This window comes from Salmo trutta, chromosome 12 (genome assembly GCF_901001165.1).
Source record: "Salmo trutta chromosome 12, fSalTru1.1, whole genome shotgun sequence".
NCBI lineage: Eukaryota > Metazoa > Chordata > Actinopteri > Salmoniformes > Salmonidae > Salmo > Salmo trutta.
This window is the reverse complement of record NC_042968.1, coordinates 42,807,933-42,832,889: the sequence shown is the minus strand read 5'-3', so window position 1 is coordinate 42,832,889 and position 24,957 is coordinate 42,807,933. Positions and strand designations below refer to the sequence as shown.

The window sequence follows — 24,957 nt, the reverse complement described above, 5'->3', positions numbered from 1 at the left end:
TATCACCACACCATATTATCACCATACCATATTATCACCACACCATATTATCACCATACTGAGGGACCCCACCATACTATATTATCACCATACCATATTATCACCACACCATATTACCACCATACCATATTATCACCATACTGAGGGACCTCACCATACCATATTTTCACCATACCATATTATCACCATACTGAGGGACCTCCCCATACCATATTATAACCATACCATATTATCACCATACCATATTACCACCATACCATATTATCACCATACTGAGGGACCTCACCATACCATATTACCACCATACCATATTATCACCATACCATGCTATCACCACACCATATTATCACCACACCATATTATCACCATACCATATTATCACCACACCATATTATCACCATACTGAGGGACCCCACCATACTATATTATCACCATACCATATTATAACCACACCATATTATCACCATACTGAGGGACCTCACTATACCATATTACCACCATACCATATTATCCCCATACCATATTACCACCATACCATATTATCGCCATACCATATTATCACCACACCATATTATCACCATACTGAGGGACCTCCCCATACCATATTATCACCATACCATATTATCACCATACCATATTATAACCATACCATACCATATTATAACCATACCATATTACCACCATACCATATTACCACCATACCATATTATTATCACCATACCAAATTATCCCCATACCATATTATCACCATACCATATTATCACCATACTGAGGGACCTCACCATACCATATTACCACCATACCATATTATCACCACACCATATTATCACCATACCATATTATCACCATACCATATTATCCCCATACCATATTATCACCATACCATATTATCACCATACTGAGGGACCTCACCATACCATATTACCAACATACCATATTATCACCACACTGAGGGACCTCACCATACCATATTATCACCATACCATATTATCACCATACCATATTATCACCATACTGAGGGACCTCACCATACCATATTATCACCATACCATATTATCACATACCATATTATCACCATACCATATTATCACCATACCATATTATCACCATACCATATTAGCACCATACTGAGGGACCTCCCCATACCATATTATCACCATACCATATTATAACCATACCATATTATCACCACACCATATTATCCCCATACCATATTATCCCCATACCATATTACCACCATACTGAGGGACCTCACCATACCATATTACCACAATACCATATTATCACATACCAAATTATCACCATACCATATTATCACCATACTGAGGGACCTCACCATACCATATTATCACCATACCATATTATCACCATACTATCCCCACACCATATTATCACCATACCATATTATCCCCATACCATATTATCCCCACACCATATTATCACCATACCATATTATCCCCACACCATATTATCCCCATACCATATTATCACCATACTATCCCCACACCATATTATCACCATACCATATTATCACCATACAATATTATCACCATACTGAGGGGCCTCACCATACCATGCTATCACCACACCATATTATCACCATACCATATTATCACCATACAATATTATCACCATACTGAGGGGCCTCACCATACCATATTATCACCATACCATGCTATCACCACACCATATTATCACCACACCATATTATCACCATACCATATTATCACCACACCATATTATCACCATACTGAGGGACCCCACCATACTATATTATCACCATACCATATTATCACCACACCATATTACCACCATACCATATTATCACCATACTGAGGGACCTCACCATACCATATTTTCACCATACCATATTATCACCATACTGAGGGACCTCCCCATACCATATTATAACCATACCATATTATCACCATACCATATTACCACCATACCATATTATCACCATACTGAGGGACCTCACCATACCATATTACCACCATACCATATTATCACCATACCATGCTATCACCACACCATATTATCACCACACCATATTATCACCATACCATATTATCACCACACCATATTATCACCATACTGAGGGACCCCACCATACTATATTATCACCATACCATATTATAACCACACCATATTATCACCATACTGAGGGACCTCACTATACCATATTACCACCATACCATATTATCCCCATACCATATTACCACCATACCATATTATCGCCATACCATATTATCACCACACCATATTATCACCATACTGAGGGACCTCCCCATACCATATTATCACCATACCATATTATCACCATACCATATTATAACCATACCATACCATATTATAACCATACCATATTACCACCATACCATATTACCACCATACTATATTACCACCATACCATATTATTATCACCATACCAAATTATCCCCATACCATATTATCACCATACCATATTATCACCATACTGAGGGACCTCACCATACCATATTACCACCATACCATATTATCACCACACCATATTATCACCATACCATATTATCACCATACCATATTATCCCCATACCATATTATCACCATACCATATTATCACCATACTGAGGGACCTCACCATACCATATTACCAACATACCATATTATCACCACACTGAGGGACCTCACCATACCATATTATCACCATACCATATTATCACCATACCATATTATCACCATACTGAGGGACCTCACCATACCATATTATCACCATACCATATTATCACATACCATATTATCACCATACCATATTATCACCATACCATATTATCACCATACCATATTAGCACCATACTGAGGGACCTCCCCATACCATATTATCACCATACCATATTATAACCATACCATATTATCACCACACCATATTATCCCCATACCATATTATCCCCATACCATATTACCACCATACTGAGGGACCTCACCATACCATATTACCACAATACCATATTATCACATACCAAATTATCACCATACCATATTATCACCATACTGAGGGACCTCACCATACCATATTATCACCATACCATATTATCACCATACTGAGGGACCTCCCCATACCATATTATCACCATACCATATTATAACCATACCATATTATCACCACACCATATTATCACCATACCATATTATCCCCATACCATATTACCACCATACTGAGGGACCTCACCATACCATACTACCACAATACCATATTATCACCACACCATATTATCACCATACCATATTATCACCATACTGAGGGACCTCACCATACCATATTACCACCATACCATATTACCACCATACCATATTATCACCATACCATATTACCACCATACCATATTATCACCATACCATATTACCACCATACCATATTATCACCATACTGAGGGACCTCACCATACCATATTATCACCATACCATATTATCACCATACTGAGGGTCCTCACCATACCATATTATCACCATACCATATTATCACTATACCATATTATCACCATACCATATTACCACCATACCATATTATCACCATACTGAGGGACCTCACCATACCATATTACCACCATACCATATTACCACCATACCATATTATCACCATACCATATTACCACCATACCATATTATCACCATACCATATTACCACCATACCATATTATCACCATACTGAGGGACCTCACCATACCATATTACCACCATACCATATTACCACCATACCATATTATCACCATACCATATTACCACCATACCATATTATCACCATACCATATTACCACCATACAACCATACATATACCAACCATATTATCACCATACTAGTTACCCACCATACCATATTATCACCATACTGAGGGACCTCACCATACCATATTATCACATACCATATTATCACCATACCATATTATCACCATACCATATTACCACCATACCATATTATCACCATACCATATTACCACCATACCATATTATCACCATACCATATTACCACCATACCATATTATCACCATACCATATTACCACCATACCATATTACCACCATACCATATTATCACCATACTGAGGGACCTCACCATACCATATTACCACCATACCATATTACCACCATACCATATTATCACCATACCATATTACCACCATACCATATTATCACCATACCATATTACCACCATACCATATTATCACCATACCATATTACCACCATACCATATTATCACCATACTGAGGGACCTCACCATACCATATTATCACCATACCATATTATCACCACACCATATTATCACCATACCATATTACCACCATACCATATTATCACCATACCATATTACCACCATACCATATTATCACCATACCATATTACCACCATACCATATTATCACCATACCATATTACCACCATACCATATTATCACCATACCATATTACCATACCATACCATATTATCACCATACTGAGGGACCTCACCATACCATATTATCACCATACCATATTATCACCATACCATATTATCACTATACCATATTATCACCATACCATATTACCACCATACCATATTATCACCATACTGAGGGACCTCACCATACCATATTACCACCATACCATATTACCACCATACCATATTACCACCATACCATATTATCACCATACCATATTACCACCATACCATATTATCACCATACTGAGGGACCTCACCATACCATATTACCACCATACCATATTACCACCATACCATATTATCACCATACCATATTACCACCATACCATATTATCACCATACCATATTACCACCATACCATATTATCACCATACCATATTATCACCATACCATATTACCACCATACCATATTATCACCACACTGAGGGACCTTTTCTAGGCTAGTGTCCAAGTCAAATCTCCCCATCTATGTCAGTTCCATTATTGAATCCAAACTGAATGGATGTGAACCATCACTCTCCTCCAAGCTTCTCTGTCTCTCTTTCTGTCTCTTTCCCTCTCCTCCTCATACCAATATCATAGCTCCTGACCTTTAGTTGAAGAAAAAAAGACTGAATAAAACAATTACCTCATGGAAATTATCCTCTGTGATGCCGCTGTCTTCAATGTGAAGAATGCTGTTGAGTGTCTGAACATAGAGCAGGTCCACCTCCTCCAGATCCTCCAGGACCAGAGGAATACAACACAGCTGCTTCCACACCAGGGGGGCAAGGTGCAGGTCCAGGGGCTTCTTGGTCCGGATAGCCACCCCCATCAGGATGCCCAGGAACTTAAACTGGAGGAGCTGCTCATCCAGACAGGCTGACGGGCTCAGCAGGAACCTGGGGGAAGGAGGGAGTTCACCTGAGTGTAGTGGCCCATAACACAGAGTCATAGACTATAGCTCTGTAGTGGCCCATAACATAGAGTCATATAGAATATATCTCTGTAGTGTCCCATAACATAGAGTCATATAGACTATACTTCTGTAGTGGCCCATAACACAGAGTCATATAGACTATAGCTCTGTAGCGGCCCATAACATAGAGTCATAGACTATAGCTCTGTAGTGGCCCATAACACAGAGTCATAGACTATACCTCTGTAGTAGCCAATAACACAGAGTCATAGACTTTACCTCTGTAGTGTCCCATAACACAGAGTCATATAGACTATACCTCTGTAGTGGCCCATAGCACAGAGTCATAGACTATAGCTCTGTAGTGGCCCATAACACAGAGTCATATAGACTATAGCTCTGTAGTGGCCCATAGCACAGAGTCATAGACTATAGCTCTGTAGTGTCCCATAACATAGAGTCATATAGACTATACCTCTGTAGTGGCCCATAGCACAGTCATAGACTATAGCTCTGTAGTGGCCCATAACACAGAGTCATAGACTATACCTCTGTAGTGGCCCATAACACAGAGTCATAGTCTATAGCGCTGTAGTGTCCCATAACATAGAGTCATATAGACTATACCTCTGTAGTGGCCCATAGCACAGAGTCATAGACTATAGCTCTGTAGTGGCCCATAACACAGAGTCATAGTCTATAGCGCTGTAGTGTCCCATAACATAGAGTCATATAGACTATACCTCTGTAGTGGCCCATAACACAGAGTCATATAGTCTGGTAATGAGACAGCGTGTCAGTAATGTGGTACTGTCTCTATATGGTGACTGGTAATGTGGTACTGTCTCTATATGGTGACTGGTAATGTGGTAGTGTCTCTATATGGGGACTGGTAATGTGGTACTGTCTCTATATGGTGACAGGTAATGTGGTACTGTCTCTATATGGTGACTGGTAATGTGGTAGTGTCTCTATATGGTGACTGGTAATGTGGTAGTGTCTCTATATGGGGACTGGTAATGTGGTACTGTCTCTATATGGTGACAGGTAATGTGGTACTGTCTCTATATGGTGACTGGTAATGTGGTAGTGTCTCTATATGGTGACTGGTAATGTGGTACTGTCTCTATATGGTGACTGGTAATGTGGTACTGTCTCTATATGGTGACTGGTAATGTGATACTGTCTCTATATGGTGACTGCTTATGAGACAGCGTATCAGTAATGTGGTACTGTTTCTATATGGTGACTGGTAATGTGGTACTGTCTCTATATGGTGACTGGTAATGTGGTAGTGTCTCTATATGGTGACTGGTAATGTGGTACTGTCTCTATATGGTGACTGGTAATGTGGTAGTGTCTCTACATGGTGACTGGTAATGTGGTACTGTCTCTATATGGTGACTGCTTATGAAACAGCGTATCAGTAATGTGGTACTGTTTCTATATGGTGACTGGTAATGTGGTACTGTCTCTATATGGTGACTGGTAATGTGGTACAGTCTCTATATGGTGACTGGTAATGTGATACTGTCTCTATATGGTGACTGGTAATGTGGTACTGTCTCTATATGGTGACTGCTTATGAGACAGCGTATCAGTAATGTGGTACTGTTTCTATATGGTGACTGGTAATGTGATACTGTCTCGATATGGTGACTGGTAATGTGGTACTGTCTCTATATGGTGACTGGTAATGTGGTACTGTCTCTATATGGTGACTGGTAATGTGGTACTGTCTCTATATGGTGACTGGATGTGGTACTGTCTCTATATGGTGACTGGTAATGTGGTACTGTCTCTATATGGTGACTGGTATTGTGGTAGTGTCTCTATATGGTGACTGGTAATGTGGTAGTGTCTCTATATGGTGACTGGTAATGTGGTAGTGTCTCTATATGGTGACTGGTAATGTGGTACTGTCTCTATATGGTGACTGGTAATGTGGTACTGTCTCTATATGGTGACTGGTAATGTGGTAGTGTCTCTATATGGTGACTGGTAATGTGGTACTGTTTCTATATGGTGACTGGTAATGTGGTACTGTCTCTATATGGTGACTGGTAATGTGGTAGTGTCTCTATATGGTGACTGGTAATGTGATACTGTCTCTATATGGTGACTGGTAATGTGGTACTGTCTCTATATGGTGACTGCTTATGAGACAGCGTATCAGTAATGTGGTACTGTTTCTATATGGTGACTGGTAATGTGATACTGTCTCTATATGGTGACTGCTTATGAGACAGCGTATCAGTAATGTGGTACTGTCTCTATATGGTGACTGGTAATGAGACAGCAGGTCAGTAATGTGGTACTGTCTCTATATGGTGACTGGTAATGTGGTACTGTTTCTATATGGTGACTGGTAATGTGGTACTGTCTCTATATGGTGACTGGTAATGAGACAGCGTATCAGTAATGTGGTACTGTCTCTATATGGTGACTGGTAATGAGACAGCAGGTCAGTAATGTGGTACTGTCTCTATATGGTGACTGGTAATGTGGTACTGTTTCTATATGGTGACTGGTAATGTGATACTGTCTCTATATGGTGACTGGTAATGTGGTACTGTCTCTATATGGTGACTGGTAATGTGGTACTGTCTCTATATGGTGACTGCTTATGAGACAGCGTATCAGTAATGTGGTACTGTCTCTATATGGTGACTGGTAATGAGACAGCAGGTCAGTAATGTGGTACTGTCTCTATATGGTGACTGGTAATGAGACAGCAGGTCAGTAATGTGGTACTGTCTCTATATGGTGACTGGTAATGTGGTACTGTCTCTATATGGTGACTGCTTATGAGACAGCGTATCAGTAATGTGGTACTGTCTCTATATGGTGACTGGTAATGAGACAGCAGGTCAGTAATGTGGTACTGTGTGTCTCTGTCGGTGTCCTAGCCAGTCCTCACCTGTCTCTGTTGTAGCCCACCTCAGCTGTGGCGTTGGGGGAGGGGATGAGGAGATCCACTACTCCTGTCTCCAACTCCTACACAGGAAATAGGCGTCAGTCTCACAAGATATCCTGTCCACAGCCTGTCTCTAAATAATATCACTTTTCTGACTCGCTCTTTGTTAATTGAACATTTTGGGAAACTAGAAAATTCCTCTGGTAAAGAAGATTGGATAAACTCAGAAGAATAGACAAGAACATACTGCAGACACAACAAGGAAATTACTTCATGTTGAGACTGAGGCTTTGTTCACAAATCTAAAACTCTACTGTAGCTGACACATCTTACTGTAAACTCTACTAACTGACACATCTAACTGTAAACTCTACTGCAACTGACACATCTAACTGTAAACTCTACTGCAGCTGACACATCTAACTGTAAACTCTACTGTAACTGACACAGCTAACTGTAAACTCTACCGCAACTGACACATCTAACTGTAAACTCTGCTGTTACTGACACAGCTAACTGTAAACTCTGCTGTTACTGACACATCTAACTGTAAACTCTACTGTTACTGACACAGCTAACTGTAAACTCTACTGTAACTGACACCTCTAACTGTAAACTCTACTGTAACTGACACCTCTAACTGTAAACTCTACTGTAACTGACACAGCTAACTGTAAACTCTACTGTTACTGACACAGCTAACTGTAAACTCTACTGACACTGACACCTCTAACTGTAAACTCTACTGTAACTGACACAGCTAACTGTAAACTCTACTGTAGTTATACTGTTACTATACCTGACACATCTAACTGTAACTGACACATCTAACTGTAAACTCTACTGTAGTTATACTGTTACTCTACCTGGCACCTCTAACTGTAAACTCTACTGCAACTGACACCTCTAACTGTAAACTCTACTGTAACTGACACAGCTAACTGTAAACTCTACTGTAGTTTTACTGTTACTATACCTGGCACATCTAACTGTAAACTCTACTCTAACTGACACATCTAACTGTAAACTCTACTGTAACTGACACATCTAACTGTAAACTCTACTGTTACTGATACATCTAACTAAACTATACTGTAACTTACACATCTAACTGTAAACTCTACTATAACTGACACATCTAACTGTAAACTCTACTGTAACTGACACCTCTAACTGTAAACTCTACTATAAATGACACATCTAACTGTAAACTCTACTGTTACTGACACCTCTAACTGTAAACTCTACTGTAGTTATACTGTTACTATACCTGGCACATCTAACTGTAAACTCTACTTAACTGACACATCTAACTGTAAACTCTACTGTAACTGACACCTCTAACTGTAAACTCTACTGTAGTTATACTGTTACTATACCTGACACATCTAACTGTAAACTCTACTGTAACTGACACATCTAACTGTAAACTCCACTGTAACTGACACATCTAACTAAACTCTACTGTAGTTATACTGTTACTATACCTGGCACATCGAACTGTAAACTCTACTACAACTGACACATCTAACTGTAAACTCTACTGTAACTGACACATCTAACTGTAAACTCTACTGTAGTTATACTGTTACTATACCTGACATGTAACTGTAAACTCTACTGTAACTGACACATCTAACTGTAAACTCTACTGTAGTTATACTGTTACTATACCTGACATCTAACTGTAAACTCTACTGTAACTGACACATCTAACTGTAAACTCTACTGTAGTTATAGTGTTCCTATACCTGACACATCTCAGTGATGGTGTCATCAAACACCCCTCCAGCATCGTCGGCCCCCTCCCCCACCAGCTTGACCTTCCAGGCCCTGGACGGCAGGCGCAGGTCAGACGCATTCAGCTTGACCACCTGACGGGCTATCTGCACAAAGATGGGCTTACACTTACGACCCCTGGACAAAGAGAGAGGATGGAGAGAGAGAGAGAGAGAGAGAGAGAGAGAGGAGGTACAGGATGGAGAGGGAGAGAGAGAGAGAGAGAGAGAGAGAGAGAGAGAGAGGAGGTAGAGGATGAGAGAGAGAGAGAAGGTAGAGGATGAGAGAAAGAGAAAGAGGGAGAAGGTAGAGGACGGAGAGAGAGAGAGAAAGGGAAGATGATGAAAAAGGAGGCAGAGAACAATTAGTTGAATCTCAATGTAACATAAACACACTGCATTTCCTACCGCTGTAACTAGCAGACATCTGAAACTGTGGAACATAAACACACTGCATTTCCTACCGCTGTAACTAGCAGACATCTGAAACTGTGGAACATAAACACACTGCATTTCCTACCGCTGTAACTAGCAGACATCTGAAACTGTGGAACATAAACACACTGCATTTCCTACCGCTGTAACTAGCAGACATCTGAAACTGTGGAACATAAACACACTGCATTTCCTACCGCTGTAACTAGCAGACATCTGAAACTGTGGAACATAAACACACTGCATTTCCTACCGCTGTAACTAGCAGACATCTGAAACTGTGGAACATAAACACACTGCATTTCCTACCGCTGTAACTAGCAGACATCTGAAACTGTGGAACATAAACACACTGCATTTCCTACCGCTGTAACTAGCAGACATCTGAAACTGTGGAACATAAACACACTGCATTTCCTACCGCTGTAACTAGCAGACATCTGAAACTGTGGAACATAAACACACTGCATTTCCTACCGCTGTAACTAGCAGACATCTGAAACTGTGGAACATAAACACACTGCATTTCCTACCGCTGTAACTAGCAGACATCTGAAACTGTGGAACATAAACACACTGCATTTCCTACCGCTGTAACTAGCAGACATCTGAAACTGTGGAACATAAACACACTGCATTTCCTACCGCTGTAACTAGCAGACATCTGAAACTGTGGAACATAAACACACTGCATTTCCTACCGCTGTAACTAGCAGACATCTGAAACTGTGGAACATAAACACACTGCATTTCCTACCGCTGTAACTAGCAGACATCTGAAACTGTGGAACATAAACACACTGCATTTCCTACCGCTGTAACTAGCAGACATCTGAAACTGTGGAAACATAAACACACTGCATTTCCTACCGCTGTAACTAGCAGACATCTGAAACTGTGGAACATAAACACACTGCATTTCCTACCGCTGTAACTAGCAGACATCTGAAACTGTGGAACATAAACACACTGCATTTCCTACCGCTGTAACTAGCAGACATCTGAAACTGTGGAACATAAACACACTGCATTTCCTACCGCTGTAACTAGCAGACATCTGAAACTGTGGAACATAAACACACTGCATTTCCTACCGCTGTAACTAGCAGACATCTGAAACTGTGGAACATAAACACACTGCATTTCCTACCGCTGTAACTAGCAGACATCTGAAACTGTGGAACAACATCAACCATCAACCGACTGATCACTACATGTCTTTGTGATTTTCAAAAGACTCTTTAAGATTATTTGTATTGAAAAAGCTCTATAACAAAACTTCATGAATGATTCTGATGTATTTGTACATCTCTACTCCTCTAGGATAGTGGACATACCGTGTGGAGATCCTCTTGACAGTGATTTGGGGTCCATAGTTCTTGCCTTGCACCATAGTCTTCCCAATGGACCTCACCATGGGGAGAGTATAGACTCTGGGGGCCAGTAGGGGCCTCAACTGGCCCTGGACGATGCCCCACGTCCCTGTGTTGTAGTGGGACGTACAGCTCTGGAATACACACACAGTTATAAGGAATGAGTCAGATGTATTAAACCATAAAGGACAGTCAATACAGGATTATACAGTTATAAGGAATGAGTCAGATGTATTAAACCATAAAGGACAGTCAACACAGGATTATACAGTTATGAGGAATGAGTCAGATGTATTAAATCATAAAGGACAGTCAATACAGGATTATACAGTTATAAGGAATGAGTCAGATGTATTAAACCATAAAGGACAGTCAACACAGGATTATACAGTTATGAGGAATGAGTCAGATGTATTAAATCATAAAGGACAGTCAATACAGGATTATACAGTTATGAGGAATGAGTCAGATGTATTAAATCATAAAGGACAGTCAACACAGGATTATACAGTTATGAGGAATGAGTCAGATGTATTAAACCATAAAGGACAGTCAATACAAATGCTACTGTGTCTGAGGATATTAAAGTGGAGGAGAGAGTGATGTGTGGTGAGGTGTGTGTGGTGAGGTGTGAGGTGTGTGTGGTGAGGTGTGTGAGGTGAGGTGTGTGTAGGTGAGATGTGTGGTGAGGTGTGTGAGTAGAGGTGTGTGTGGTGAGGTGTGTGTGGTGAGGTGTGTGTGGTGAGGTGTGTGAGGTGAGGTGTGTGTGGTGAGGTGTGTGAGGTGAGGTGTGTGTGGTGAGGTGTGTGAGGTGAGGTGTGTGTAGGTGAGGTGTGTGGTGAGGTGTGTGAGTAGAGGTGTGTGTGGTGAGGTGTGTGTGGTGAGGTGTGTGTGGTGAGGTGTGTGAGGTGAGGTGTGTGTGTGTGGTGAGGTGTGTGAGGTGAGATGTGTGTGGTGAGGTGTGTGTGGTGAGGTGTGTGAGGTGAGGTGTGTGTGGTGAGGTGTGTGTGGTGAGGTGTGTGTGGTGAGATGTGTGTGGTGAGGTGTGTGTGGTGAGGTGTGTGAGGTGAGATGTGTGTGGTGAGGTGTGTGTGTGTGGTGAGGTGTGTGTGGTGAGGTGTGTGTGGTGAGGTGTGTGAGGTGAGATGTGTGAGGTGAGGTGTGTGTGTGTGGTGAGGTGTGTGAGGTAAGGTGTGTGTGGTGAGGTGTGTGTGGTGAGGTGTGTGTGGTGAGGTGTGTGTGGTGAGGTGTGTGAGGTGAGATGTGTGTGGTGAGGTGAGATGTGTGTGGTGAGTGAGGTGAGGTGTGTTGAGGTTAGGTGTGTGAGGTGTGTATGGTGAGGTGAGTGAGGTGTGTGAGGTGTGTATGGTGAGGTGAGTGAGGTGTGTGAGGTGTGTATGGTGAGGTGAGTGAGGTGTGTGAGGTGTGTATGGTGAGGTGCATATGATGAGGTGTGTGAGGTGAGGTGTGTGAGGTGTGTATGGTGAGGTGTGTTGAGGTTAGGTGTGTGAGGTGTGTGAGGTGTGTATGATGAGGTGTGTGAGGTGAGGTGTGTGAGGTGAGGTGTGTGAGGTGAGGTGTGTGGTGAGGTGTGTGAGGTGAGGTGTGTGGTGAGGTGTGTGAGGTGTGTGAGGTGTATATGGTGAGGTGTGTGAGGTGAGGTGTGTGAGGTGAGGTGTGTGAGGTGAGGTGTATGTGGTGAGGTGTGTGAGGTGAGGTATGTGGTGAGGTGTGTGGTGAGGTGTGTGAGGTGAGGTGTGTGTGGTGAGGTGTGTGAGGTGAGGTGTGTGAGGTGAGGTGTGTGAGGTGAGGTGTATGTGGTGAGGTGTGTGAGGTGAGGTATGTGGTGAGGTGTGTGAGGTGTGTATGGTGAGGTGTGTGGTGAGGTGTGTGAGGTGAGGTGTGTGTGGTGAGGTGTATATGGTGAGGTGTGTGAGGTGAGGTGTGTGAGGTGAGGTGTGTGAGGTGAGGTGTATGTGGTGAGGTGTGTGAGGTGAGGTATGTGGTGAGGTGTGTGAGGTGTGTATGGTGAGGTGTGTGGTGAGGTGTGTGAGGTGAGGTGTGTGTGGTGAGGTGTATATGGTGAGGTGTGTGAGGTGAGGTGTGTGGTGAGGTGTGTGGTGAGGTGTGTGAGGTGAGGTGTGTGAGGTGAGGTGTGTGAGGTGAGGTGTATGTGGTGAGGTGTGTGAGGTGAGGTATGTGAGGTGTGAGGTGAGTGTACCTGGTTGTTGGGGCTCAGGTTGAGTAATCTCCATGATGAGTACATGAGGTCAGAGAAGTGGTAAAGAACACGTAGTCTGGCCCGGACTGCTTCCATGCTGACCTCTCTCAGAGAGCTGAACTGGGGCGGCACCGCTGACGGCAGGCCTAGCTGGAGGGGTACGGAGGAACCTGGAGACGGGGCAGAAATAAAACACATGTCAAGGAGGGAGGGAGGGAGGAGAGAGGGAGGGAAAGAGAGGGGGAGGGAGGGAGGGAGGAGGAGAGGGAGGGAGAGAGGGAGGGAGGGAGGAGAGAGGGAGGGAAAGAGAGGGAGGGAGGGAGGGAAGGAGAGGAGGGAGGGAGGGAAAGAGAGGGGGGAGGGAGGGAGGGAGAAGGTGGAATCATTTTAGAATCCAATCATGATCCATCTCTTCCACCTAGACACCATTCCCTGGTTTATGTTATCACACTATTCACTGATGACCATGAGATAAAACACAATCCATTTCAACAGACAGAAGTTGGATTTACTGTAATCTAGAGTTGGAGATATTATGACTCCATGTTGAAGTACCTGACCATTAAACACCACAGGTACAGAGGCTGTGGCAGTCCACGTCACGCGTTGACCACTGAAGTAGAGAGCCTGCCTGCTGTGTGTGTGTGTGTGTGTTTACCCGGAGCCCGGGGAGGGACAGAGGGAGCGGTCCAGGCAGCAGAGTGACAGCGACCAGCAGAGACCTGGTTAATGTCCTTCCCCTGTAGTGATGTCACCAGGGTGGGTTCTCTCACATGGTTGGTGTGGCCCAGACCCAACTAGGAGACAGAGAGAACAGAGACACAGATCAAGACCCAACTAGGAGACAGAGAGAACAGAGACTGACCTGTCCCTGTATGGGTGTGTGTACCTGTCCCAGTGTGTGTTGTATCCTACCTGTCCCAGGTATAGACCTCTCCAGTAGAGGACAGGACCAGTGTGTGTTGTATTCTACCTGTCCCAGGTATAGACCTCTCCAGTAGAGGACAGGACCAGTGTGTGTTGTATCCTACCTGTCCCAGGTATAGACCTCTCCAGTAGAGGACAGGACCAGTGTGTGTTGTATTCTACCTGTCCCAGGTATAGACCTCTCCAGTAGAGGACAGGACCAGTGTGTGTTGTATCCTACCTGTCCCAGGTATAGACCTCTCCAGTAGAGGACAGGACCAGTGTGTGTTGTATGCTACCTGTCCCAGGTATAGACCTCTCCAGTAGAGGACAGGACCAGTGTGTGTTGTATTCTACCTGTCCCAGGTATAGACCTCTCCAGTAGAGGACAGGACCAGTGTGTGTTGTAATCTACCTGTCCCAGGTATAGACATCTCCAGTAGAGGACAGGACCAGTGTGTGTTGTATCCTACCTGTCCCAGGTATAGACCTCTCCAGTAGAGGACAGGACCAGTGTGTGTTGTATGCTACCTGTCCCAGGTATAGACCTCTCCAGTAGAGGACAGGACCAGTGTGTGTTGTATTCTACCTGTCCCAGGTATAGACCTCTCCAGTAGAGGACAGGACCAGTGTGTGTTGTATCCTACCTGTCCCAGGTATAGACCTCTCCAGTAGAGGACAGGACCAGTGTGTGTTGTATTCTACCTGTCCCAGGTATAGACCTCTCCAGTAGAGGACAGGACCAGTGTGTGTTGTATTCTACCTGTCCCGGGTATAGACCTCTCCAGTAGAGGACAGGACCAGTGTGTGTTGTATCCTACCTGTCCCTCTGAGTTGCTGCCCCAGGTATAGACCTCTCCAGTAGAGGACAGGACCAGTGTGTGTTGTATACTACCTGTCCCTCGTGAGTTGCTGCCACAGGTAAAGACCTCTCCAGTAGAGGACAAGACCAGTGTGTGTTGTATTCTACCTGTCCCAGGTATAGACCTCTCCAGTAGAGGACAGGACCAGTGTGTGTTGTATTCTACCTGTCCCAGGTATAGACCTCTCCAGTAGAGGACAGGACCAGTGTGTGTTGTATCCTACCTGTCCCTCTGAGTTGCTGCCCCAGGTATAGACCTCTCCAGTAGAGGACAGGACCAGTGTGTGTTGTATTCTACCTGTCCCAGGTATAGACCTCTCCAGTAGAGGACAGGACCAGTGTGTGTTGTATTCTACCTGTCCCAGGTATAGACCTCTCCAGTAGAGGACAGGACCAGTGTGTGTTGTATTCTACCTGTCCCAGGTATAGACCTCTCCAGTAGAGGACAGGACCAGTGTGTGTTGTATTCTACCTGTCCCAGGTATAGACCTCTCCAGTAGAGGACAGGACCAGTGTGTGTTGTATCCTACCTGTCCCTCTGAGTTGCTGCCCCAGGTATAGACCTCTCCAGTAGAGGACAGGACCAGTGTGTGTTGTATTCTACCTGTCCCGGGTATAGACCTCTCCAGTAGAGGACAGGACCAGTGTGTGTTGTATCCTACCTGTCCCTCTGAGTTGCTGCCCCAGGTATAGACCTCTCCAGTAGAGGACAGGACCAGTGTGTGTTGTATCCTACCTGTCCCTCTGAGTTGCTGCCCCAGGTATAGACCTCTCCAGTAGAGGACAGGACCAGTGTGTGTTGTATCCTACCTGTCCCTCTGAGTTGCTGCCCCAGGTATAGACCTCTCCAGTAGAGGACAGGACCAGTGTGTGTTGTATCCTACCTGTCCCTCTGAGTTGCTGCCCCAGGTATAGACCTCTCCAGTAGAGGACAGGACCAGTGTGTGTTGTATCCTACCTGTCCCAGGTATAGACCTCTCCAGTAGAGGACAGGACCAGTGTGTGTTGTATTCTACCTGTCCCGGGTATAGACCTCTCCAGTAGAGGACAGGACCAGTGTGTGTTGTATCCTACCTGTCCCTCTGAGTTGCTGCCCCAGGTATAGACCTCTCCAGTAGAGGACAGGACCAGTGTGTGTTGTATTCTACCTGTCCCGGGTATAGACCTCTCCAGTAGAGGACAGGACCAGTGTGTGTTGTATGCTACCTGTCCCAGGTATAGACCTCTCCAGTAGAGGACAGGACCAGTGTGTGTTGTATCCTACCTGTCCCAGGTATAGACCTCTCCAGTAGAGGACAGGACCAGTGTGTGTTGTATCCTACCTGTCCCTCTGAGTTGCTGCCCCAGGTATAGACCTCTCCAGTAGAGGACAGGACCAGTGTGTGTTCGGCCCCCACAGCCACATCCTGTATAAACACGTCAGACAGAGCTGGTACGACCTGGGGACGGTTGTGGTTCCTGGCCCGGCCCTCCGGCAGCCCTATCAGTCGGTCTGGAGACGGGGGGACACAGGAGGGTTGATGACGGGTGTTACTGGCTAACAAAGACACATTCTGTATGTTATGCATGGTCTAAAGTAGACAGGATATTTAATGTCAACAATCAAGATGGATGATGAAAATAGTATAGAAATGCAGAACTACAGTAACAGACAACACTGAGAGAATGTTTTTTTTTTCCTCGGCATGTTCTATTGTATAATATTTCTATGTTATCTGTTGTACTGAACAGTATATGCATGTAGTGCATCATATTCAGACCTTGTCCGAACGTGTACACGTTGCCATCTTTAGTGAGGGCGACAGAGAACTGAGTTCCACAGGACACCTTCTTGATACCGAGTCCACAGAGAACGTCCACCTTCTGTGGAACACAAAAACAACAACGTGATTCACACACAACTGGAATATGACTCGGTGAAGTGGTTGTCATGACGTTGGCCTGTGGCTAAGGTTTATGGCCCCCCCATAAATACCTTTCTCCCTTCCCTCTCTCTCTGACTCTACTGATGGACTCTTAAATAGCCTTTGTTAAACATAGAGAGTCTGGGAACATCAAACAAGTGGGGGGAAAGGAACCATATTTTGGTAATAGAACCAGTTGAAAATATGCGTTGGTACTTAACTTCTTCGGGATAGGGGGCAGTATTTTCACGGCCGGATAAAAAAACGTACCCGATTTAATCTGGTTACTACTCCTGCCCAGAAACTAGAATATGCATATAATTAGTAGATTTGGATAGAAAACACTCTAAAGTTTCTAAAACTGTTTGAATGGTGTCTGTGAGTACAACAGAACTCATATTGCAGGCAAAAACCTGAGAAGATTCCATGCAGGATGTGCCCTGTCTGACAATTTGTTGTCCTTCTGTTGCATCTCTATCGAAATTACAGCATCTGTGCTGTTATGTGACACTTTCTAAGGCTTCCATTGGCTCTCTAAAGCCGCCAGAAAGTGGAATGGGGTGTCTGCTGTCTCTGGGCAAAGTATAGGAGCAGAGTTTGTAAGTGGTCTGCCTGGGGACAGTGAGACTGGAGATGCGCGTTCACGAGAACTCGCCATTTTTTTCTTTCTCTCTTTGAATGAATACAACGTTGCCCGGTTGGAATATTATCGCTATTTTATGAGAAAAATAGCATAAAAATGTATTTTAAACAGCGTTTGACATGCTTCTAAGTACGGTAATGGAATATTTGGATTTTTTTTGTCACGAAATGCGCTCGCGCGTTACCCTTCGGATAGTGACCTGAACGCACGAACAAAACGGAGTTATTTGGATATAACTATAGTTATTTGGAACCAAAACAACATTTGTTGTTGAAGTAGAAGTCCTGGGAGTGCATTCTGACGAAGAACAGCAAAGGTAATCCAATTTTTCCAATAGTAATTCTGAGTTTACTGAGCCCCGATGTTGGCGGGTCTGAATAGCTAGCCTTGATGGCCGAGCTATGTACTCAGAATATTGCAAAATGTGCTTTCGCTGAAAAGCTATTTTAAAATCGGACCTAGCGATTGCATAAAGGAGTTCTGTATCTATCATTCTTAAAATAATTGTTATGTATTTTGTCAAAGTTTATCATGAGTAATTTAGTAAATTCACCAGAAGTTTGCGGTGGGTAGGCTAGTTCTGAACATCACTTGCTAATGTAAAAAGCTGTTTTTTGATATAAATATGAACTTGATTGAACAAAACATGCATGTATTGTATAACAATTTGTAAGTCGCTCTGGATAAGAGCGTCTGCTAAATGACTTAAATGTAAATGTAAACAATGTCCTAGGAGTGTCATCTGATGAAAATCATCAAAGGTTAGTGCTGCATTTAGCTGTGGTTTGGGTTTATGTGACATATATGCTTGCTTGGAAAATGGCTGTGTGATTATTTGTGTCTATGTACTCTCCTAACATAATCTAATGTTTTGCTGTAAAGCCTTTTTGAAATCGGACAATGTGGTTAGATTAACGAGAGTCTTATCTTTAAAATGGTGTAAAATAGTTGATTGTTTGAGAAAATTGAATTGTGGTATTTTAGTTGGTTTTGTATTTCGCGCCGTGCGATGCCATTGGCTGTTGGCTAGGGGTTCCGCTGGCGGAACAGGGTTCCGCTAGCGGAACGTCTAGATGCAAGAGGTTAATGAATATGATGTCAGTTCGGTTGTCATCTGAGACATTATGACTGATGACAGGACGACATAAACTGTATCTGGGAAAGTCTACACATTCTAGTTATCAGATTCACATGGAATTGTTGTGCAATTTAAAATGTTTGAATATGAAACTATTAGTGATAAGATTAAATTTAATTTTAGCTTCCAAATGAGAGAATTGTGTTTTCATAAGGTTAGAGCCCTGCTCAATCAGTGGCCCGCCCCTGTGAAGAGACATGGGTTATAAACTATGAAACACACCCTTCTCTCCCTCCACTATATAAGCCCTTGATGAAAATGTAACCTCCTGTTCCGAGGATGATTGGACGACGGTTCCACATTAAAAAGGACTAACACGTCAACTACAGAACTAAGCCAACCTCAGCATGTGCTTTGGTTGTGAATGGTATGAACTTTGAACTCTTATTCACTAAAGAAGTGAGACCTCCTAGCTGTTGAGTTAGCAACAGCAGCTGTAAACGTGGGCTAGGAAAGGACGGACGACGTATCCAGTCTAACACACAACGAATATACTACAACGTATACAATTTACCACCAGAGACATTCTTCCGAGGACAGGAAGATCTCTGTTGGCCAACACGGCCAGCATCTACGACCAACCTACGGAAGCGCAGCTCAGAGTAAATATTTATTGCATTTTCCTTTTCCAAATGGGCGGTAATTTAGAATGCATAAGATAATGTATTTACGATAGCATAGCTGCTGTTTCTTTGTTCCTAAGTCTTCCCGCTCTTTCATTCAAGCCCAACCCCCTTTCCTTTGTGTAACCAGCTTTCATACAGGTTCCGTCCACCAGGGACGTTTTCTGTATGTCATAATTTGCATTCTGTGTATATGTAATTCTGTGTGATTAGTTAGGTATTTAGGAAATAAATAATGAAACCCAATTTTGTATTGCTGATTCAACTTGTTAGCTAGGGTTCGTGAAGATAACCAAGAATTTACAACTTTCAAATGAGACTGAAATAAGGTGACGATTAATATTGACTGCTATTGACGTAAAATATTACTAGGTCTTTCAGAGTTTATTCGGAAGATAACAGCTCTATAAACATTCTTTCGTGGTGCCCCGACTTTCTAGTTAATTACATTTACATGATTAGCTCAATCAGGTAATATTAATTAGAGAGAAAGGATTTTATAGAATAGCATGTCATATCACTTAATCCGGCATAGCCAAAGACACGTCATGGTGCTGCAAGAGACAATATACACAGAATATACTACAGACAGAATATACTAGAGACAGAATATACTACAGACAGAATATACTACAGACAGAATACACTATAGACAGAATACACTATAGACAGAATATACTACAGACAGAATACACTACAGACAGAATACACTACAGACAGAATACACTACAGACAGAATACACTACAGACAGAATACACTACAGACAGAATACACTACAGACAGAATACACTATAGACAGAATACACTACAGACAGAATACACTATAGACAGAATACACTACAGACAGAATACACTACAGACAGAATACACTACAGACAGAATATACTACAGACAGAATATACTACAGACAGAATATACTACAGACAACACACACACACCAATTAATGTCAAATCCATTTCCCTTCTTCTCCTCAGAATGGAGGAACAGACTGACAGTCAACACTACTGTACTGTACATACCTGAGGACCAGACTGACAGCCAACACTACTGTACATACCTGAGGACCAGACTGACAGTCAACACTACTGTACTGTACATACCTGAGGACCAGACTGACAGCCAACACTACTGTACTGTACATACCTGAGGAACAGACTGACAGTCAACACTACTGTACTGTACATACATGAGGACCAGACTGACAGTCAACACTACTGTACTGTACATACCTGAGGACCAGACTGACAGCCAACACTACTGTACTGTACATACCTGAGGAACAGACTGACAGTCAACACTACTGTACATACCTGAGGAACAGACTGACAGTCGACACTACTGTACTGTACATACCTGAGGAACAGACTGACAGTCAACACTACTGTTTATTTATTTATTTTATTTCACCTTTATTTAACCAGGTAGGCAAGTTGAGAACAAGTTCTCATTTACAATTGCGACCTGGCCAAGATAAAGCAAAGCAGTTCGACAACATACAAAAACACAGAGTTACACATGGAGTAAAACAACATACAATCAATGATGCAGTAGAAAAAAAACTGTACTGTACTGTACTGTACATACCTGAGGAACAGACTGACAGTCAACACTACTGTACTGTACATACCTGAGGACCAGACTGACAGTCAACACTACTGTACATACCTGAGGACCAGACTGACAGTCAACACTACTGTACTGTACATACCTGAGGACCAGACTGACAGTCAACACTACTGTACTGTACATACCTGAGGAAGACTGACAGTCAACAGTACTGTACATACCTGAGGAACAGACTGACAGTCAACACTACTGTACTGTACATACCTGAGGACCAGACTGACAGTCAACACTACTGTACTGTACATACCTGAGGACCAGACTGACAGTCAACACTACTGTACTGTACATACCTGAGGAACAGACTGACAGTCAACACTACTGTACTGTACATACCTGAGGAACAGACTGACAGTCAACACTACTGTACTGTACATACCCGAGGAACAGACTGACAGTCAACACTACTGTACTGTACATACCCGAGGAACAGACTGACAGTCAACACTACTGTACTGTACATACCCGAGGAACAGACTGACAGTCAACACTACTGTACTGTACATACCCGAGGAACAGACTGACAGTCAACACTACTGTACTGTACATACCTGAGGAACAGACTGACAGCCAACACTACTGTACATACCTGAGGAACAGACTGACAGCCAACACTACTGTACATACCTGAGGACCAGACTGACAGTCAACACTACTGTACTGTACATACCTGAGGAACAGACTGACAGTCAACACTACTGTACTGTACATACCTGAGGAACAGACAGACAGTCAACACTACTGTACTGTACATACCTGAGGAACAGACTGACAGTCAACACTACTGTACTGTACATACCCGAGGAACAGACTGACAGTCAACACTACTGTACTGTACATACCTGAGGACCAGACTGACAGTCAACAGTACTGTACATACCTGAGGAACAGACTGACAGTCAACACTACTGTACATACCTGAGGAACAGACTGACAGTCAACACTACTGTACATACCTGAGGGCCAGACTGACAGTCAACACTACTGTACTGTACATACCTGAGGAACAGACTGACAGTCAACACTACTGTACATACCTGAGGAACAGACTGACAGTCAACACTACTGTACATACCTGAGGACCAGACTGACAGTCAACACTACTGTACTGTACATACCTGAGGAACAGACTGACAGTCAACACTACTGTACATACCTGAGGAACAGACTGACAGTCAACAGTACTGTACATACCTGAGGACCAGACTGACAGTCAACACTACTGTACTGTACATACCTGAGGACCAGACTGACAGTCAACACTACTGTACATACCTGAGGAACAGACTGACAGTCAACACTACTGTACTGTACATACCCGAGGAACAGACTGACAGTCAACAGTACTGTACATACCTGAGGAACAGACTGACAGTCAACACTACTGTACTGTACATACCTGAGGAACAGACTGACAGTCGACACTACAGTACTGTACATACCTGAGGAACAGACTGACAGTCGACACTACAGTACTGTACATACCTGAGGAACAGACTGACAGTCGACACTACAGTACTGTACATACCTGAGGAACAGACTGACAGTCGACACTACAGTACTGTACATACCTGAGGAACAGACTGACAGTCGACACTACAGTACTGTACATACCTGAGGAACAGACTGACAGTCGACACTACAGTACTGTACATACCTGAGGTGAGGACTTGGCGGTAGAATTCCCCAGTCCCAGTTTCCCGTAGTCTCCGTCTCCGAAGGCCCAGACCATCATTCCATCGGCAGAGACGGCTACGGTATGATTCAGACCACACGCCACCTGGGACCAGAAAGATAACAATTTAAAAAAAAATGCTTCAATACTTGAACTGTGTTAGACGTGGTTCACCTGACACAACGAAACCAAATACTTTCAGAGAATGTGTTTGTTGTTGTTGCTATTATATTGTGACTGTTAGTGTATCTCACCTGTCCGACCTGGTACCCCTCCAACGCCGTGACCTTCTCAGGTAGTTTCTTGTTGGAAGTGTTTCCCAGCCCCAGCCTGCCATAGTCCCCGTTCCCAAAGGAGAACAGCCTCCCATCAGCAGTCACCACTGCTGAGTGCTTGAACCCACAGGACATCTGACCACACAGGAAACGGTGATGAACATGGGAACACATCCAATCATAACAAGAGACCTTTTTCTTTAAAAGAAGGAGTGACTTAGCAGATAGAAGGGAAATGTATAGAACCAACCCATTCCTCTATTCTAAATGAATCGTGTAATATTCTACCTGTAAATGATAGTAGACTACAGTCTATTACAGTAGTGGTACTGACCCGTAGAACCTCTAAATGACAGTAGACTACAGTCTATTACAGTAGCGGTACTGACCCGTAGAACCTCTAAATGACAGTAGACTACAGTCTATTACAGTAGCGGTACTGACCCGTAGAACCTCTAAATGACAGTAGACTACAGTCTATTACAGTAGCGGTACTGACCCGTAGAACCTCTAAATGACAGTAGACTACAGTCTATTACAGTAGTGGTACTGACCCGTAGAACCTCTAAATGACAGTAGACTACAGTCTATTACAGTAGTGCTACTGTCTATTACAGTGGTGGTACTGACCCGTAGAACCTCTAAATGACAGTAGACTACAGTCTATTACAGTAGTGGTACTGACCCGTAGAACCTCTAAATGATAGTAGACTACAGTCTATTACAGTAGTGATACTGACCCGTAGAACCTCTAAATGACAGTAGACTACAGTCTATTACAGTAGTGCTACTGACCCGTAGAACCTCTAAATGACAGTAGACTACAGTCTATTACAGTAGCGGTACTGACCCGTAGAACCTCTAAATGACAGTAGACTACAGTCTATTACAGTAGTGGTACTGACCCGTAGAACCTCTAAATGATAGTAGACTACAGTCTATTACAGTAGTGATACTGACCCGTAGAACCTCTAAATGACAGTAGACTACAGTCTATTACAGTGGTGCTCGTCTGTTTGTTCTCGTACCTGCACCACCTCCTCTCCCTGCAGGGCTTCGATCTGCCTCGGTCGTCTCTGACGGTCACTGTTCCCGTGTCCCAGCTTCCCGTAGTCTCCATCTCCCCAGCTGAACACCTCGCCGCTCTCCGTCAGCGCCATGGAGTGACCGTCACTGCCACACGATGTCACCAGCTGGGTCACCACAAAGCCTGGGGGGAGACAGACAGACAGACAG

General features: G+C 43.4%; 1 protein-coding gene across 1 annotated transcript in view; it reads right to left on the bottom strand.

The window, feature by feature from the left end:
• LOC115203576 (probable E3 ubiquitin-protein ligase HERC1) overlaps positions 1-24,957 on the bottom strand; it is a 35,036-nt gene extending 10,079 nt beyond the window's left edge. The window contains exons 1-11 of the mRNA XM_029768359.1: positions 24,750-24,957; positions 23,701-23,856; positions 23,429-23,551; positions 17,599-17,701; positions 17,161-17,330; positions 14,729-14,867; positions 14,071-14,240; positions 11,814-11,983; positions 10,015-10,180; positions 8,267-8,343; positions 5,077-5,329 (exon numbers count right to left, since the gene is read on the bottom strand). Coding sequence (XP_029624219.1) covers positions 5,077-5,329; positions 8,267-8,343; positions 10,015-10,180; positions 11,814-11,983; positions 14,071-14,240; positions 14,729-14,867; positions 17,161-17,330; positions 17,599-17,701; positions 23,429-23,551; positions 23,701-23,856; positions 24,750-24,881 — 1,659 coding nt within the window. The 5' untranslated portion in view covers positions 24,882-24,957. The remainder of the gene's footprint in view (positions 1-5,076; positions 5,330-8,266; positions 8,344-10,014; positions 10,181-11,813; positions 11,984-14,070; positions 14,241-14,728; positions 14,868-17,160; positions 17,331-17,598; positions 17,702-23,428; positions 23,552-23,700; positions 23,857-24,749) is intronic.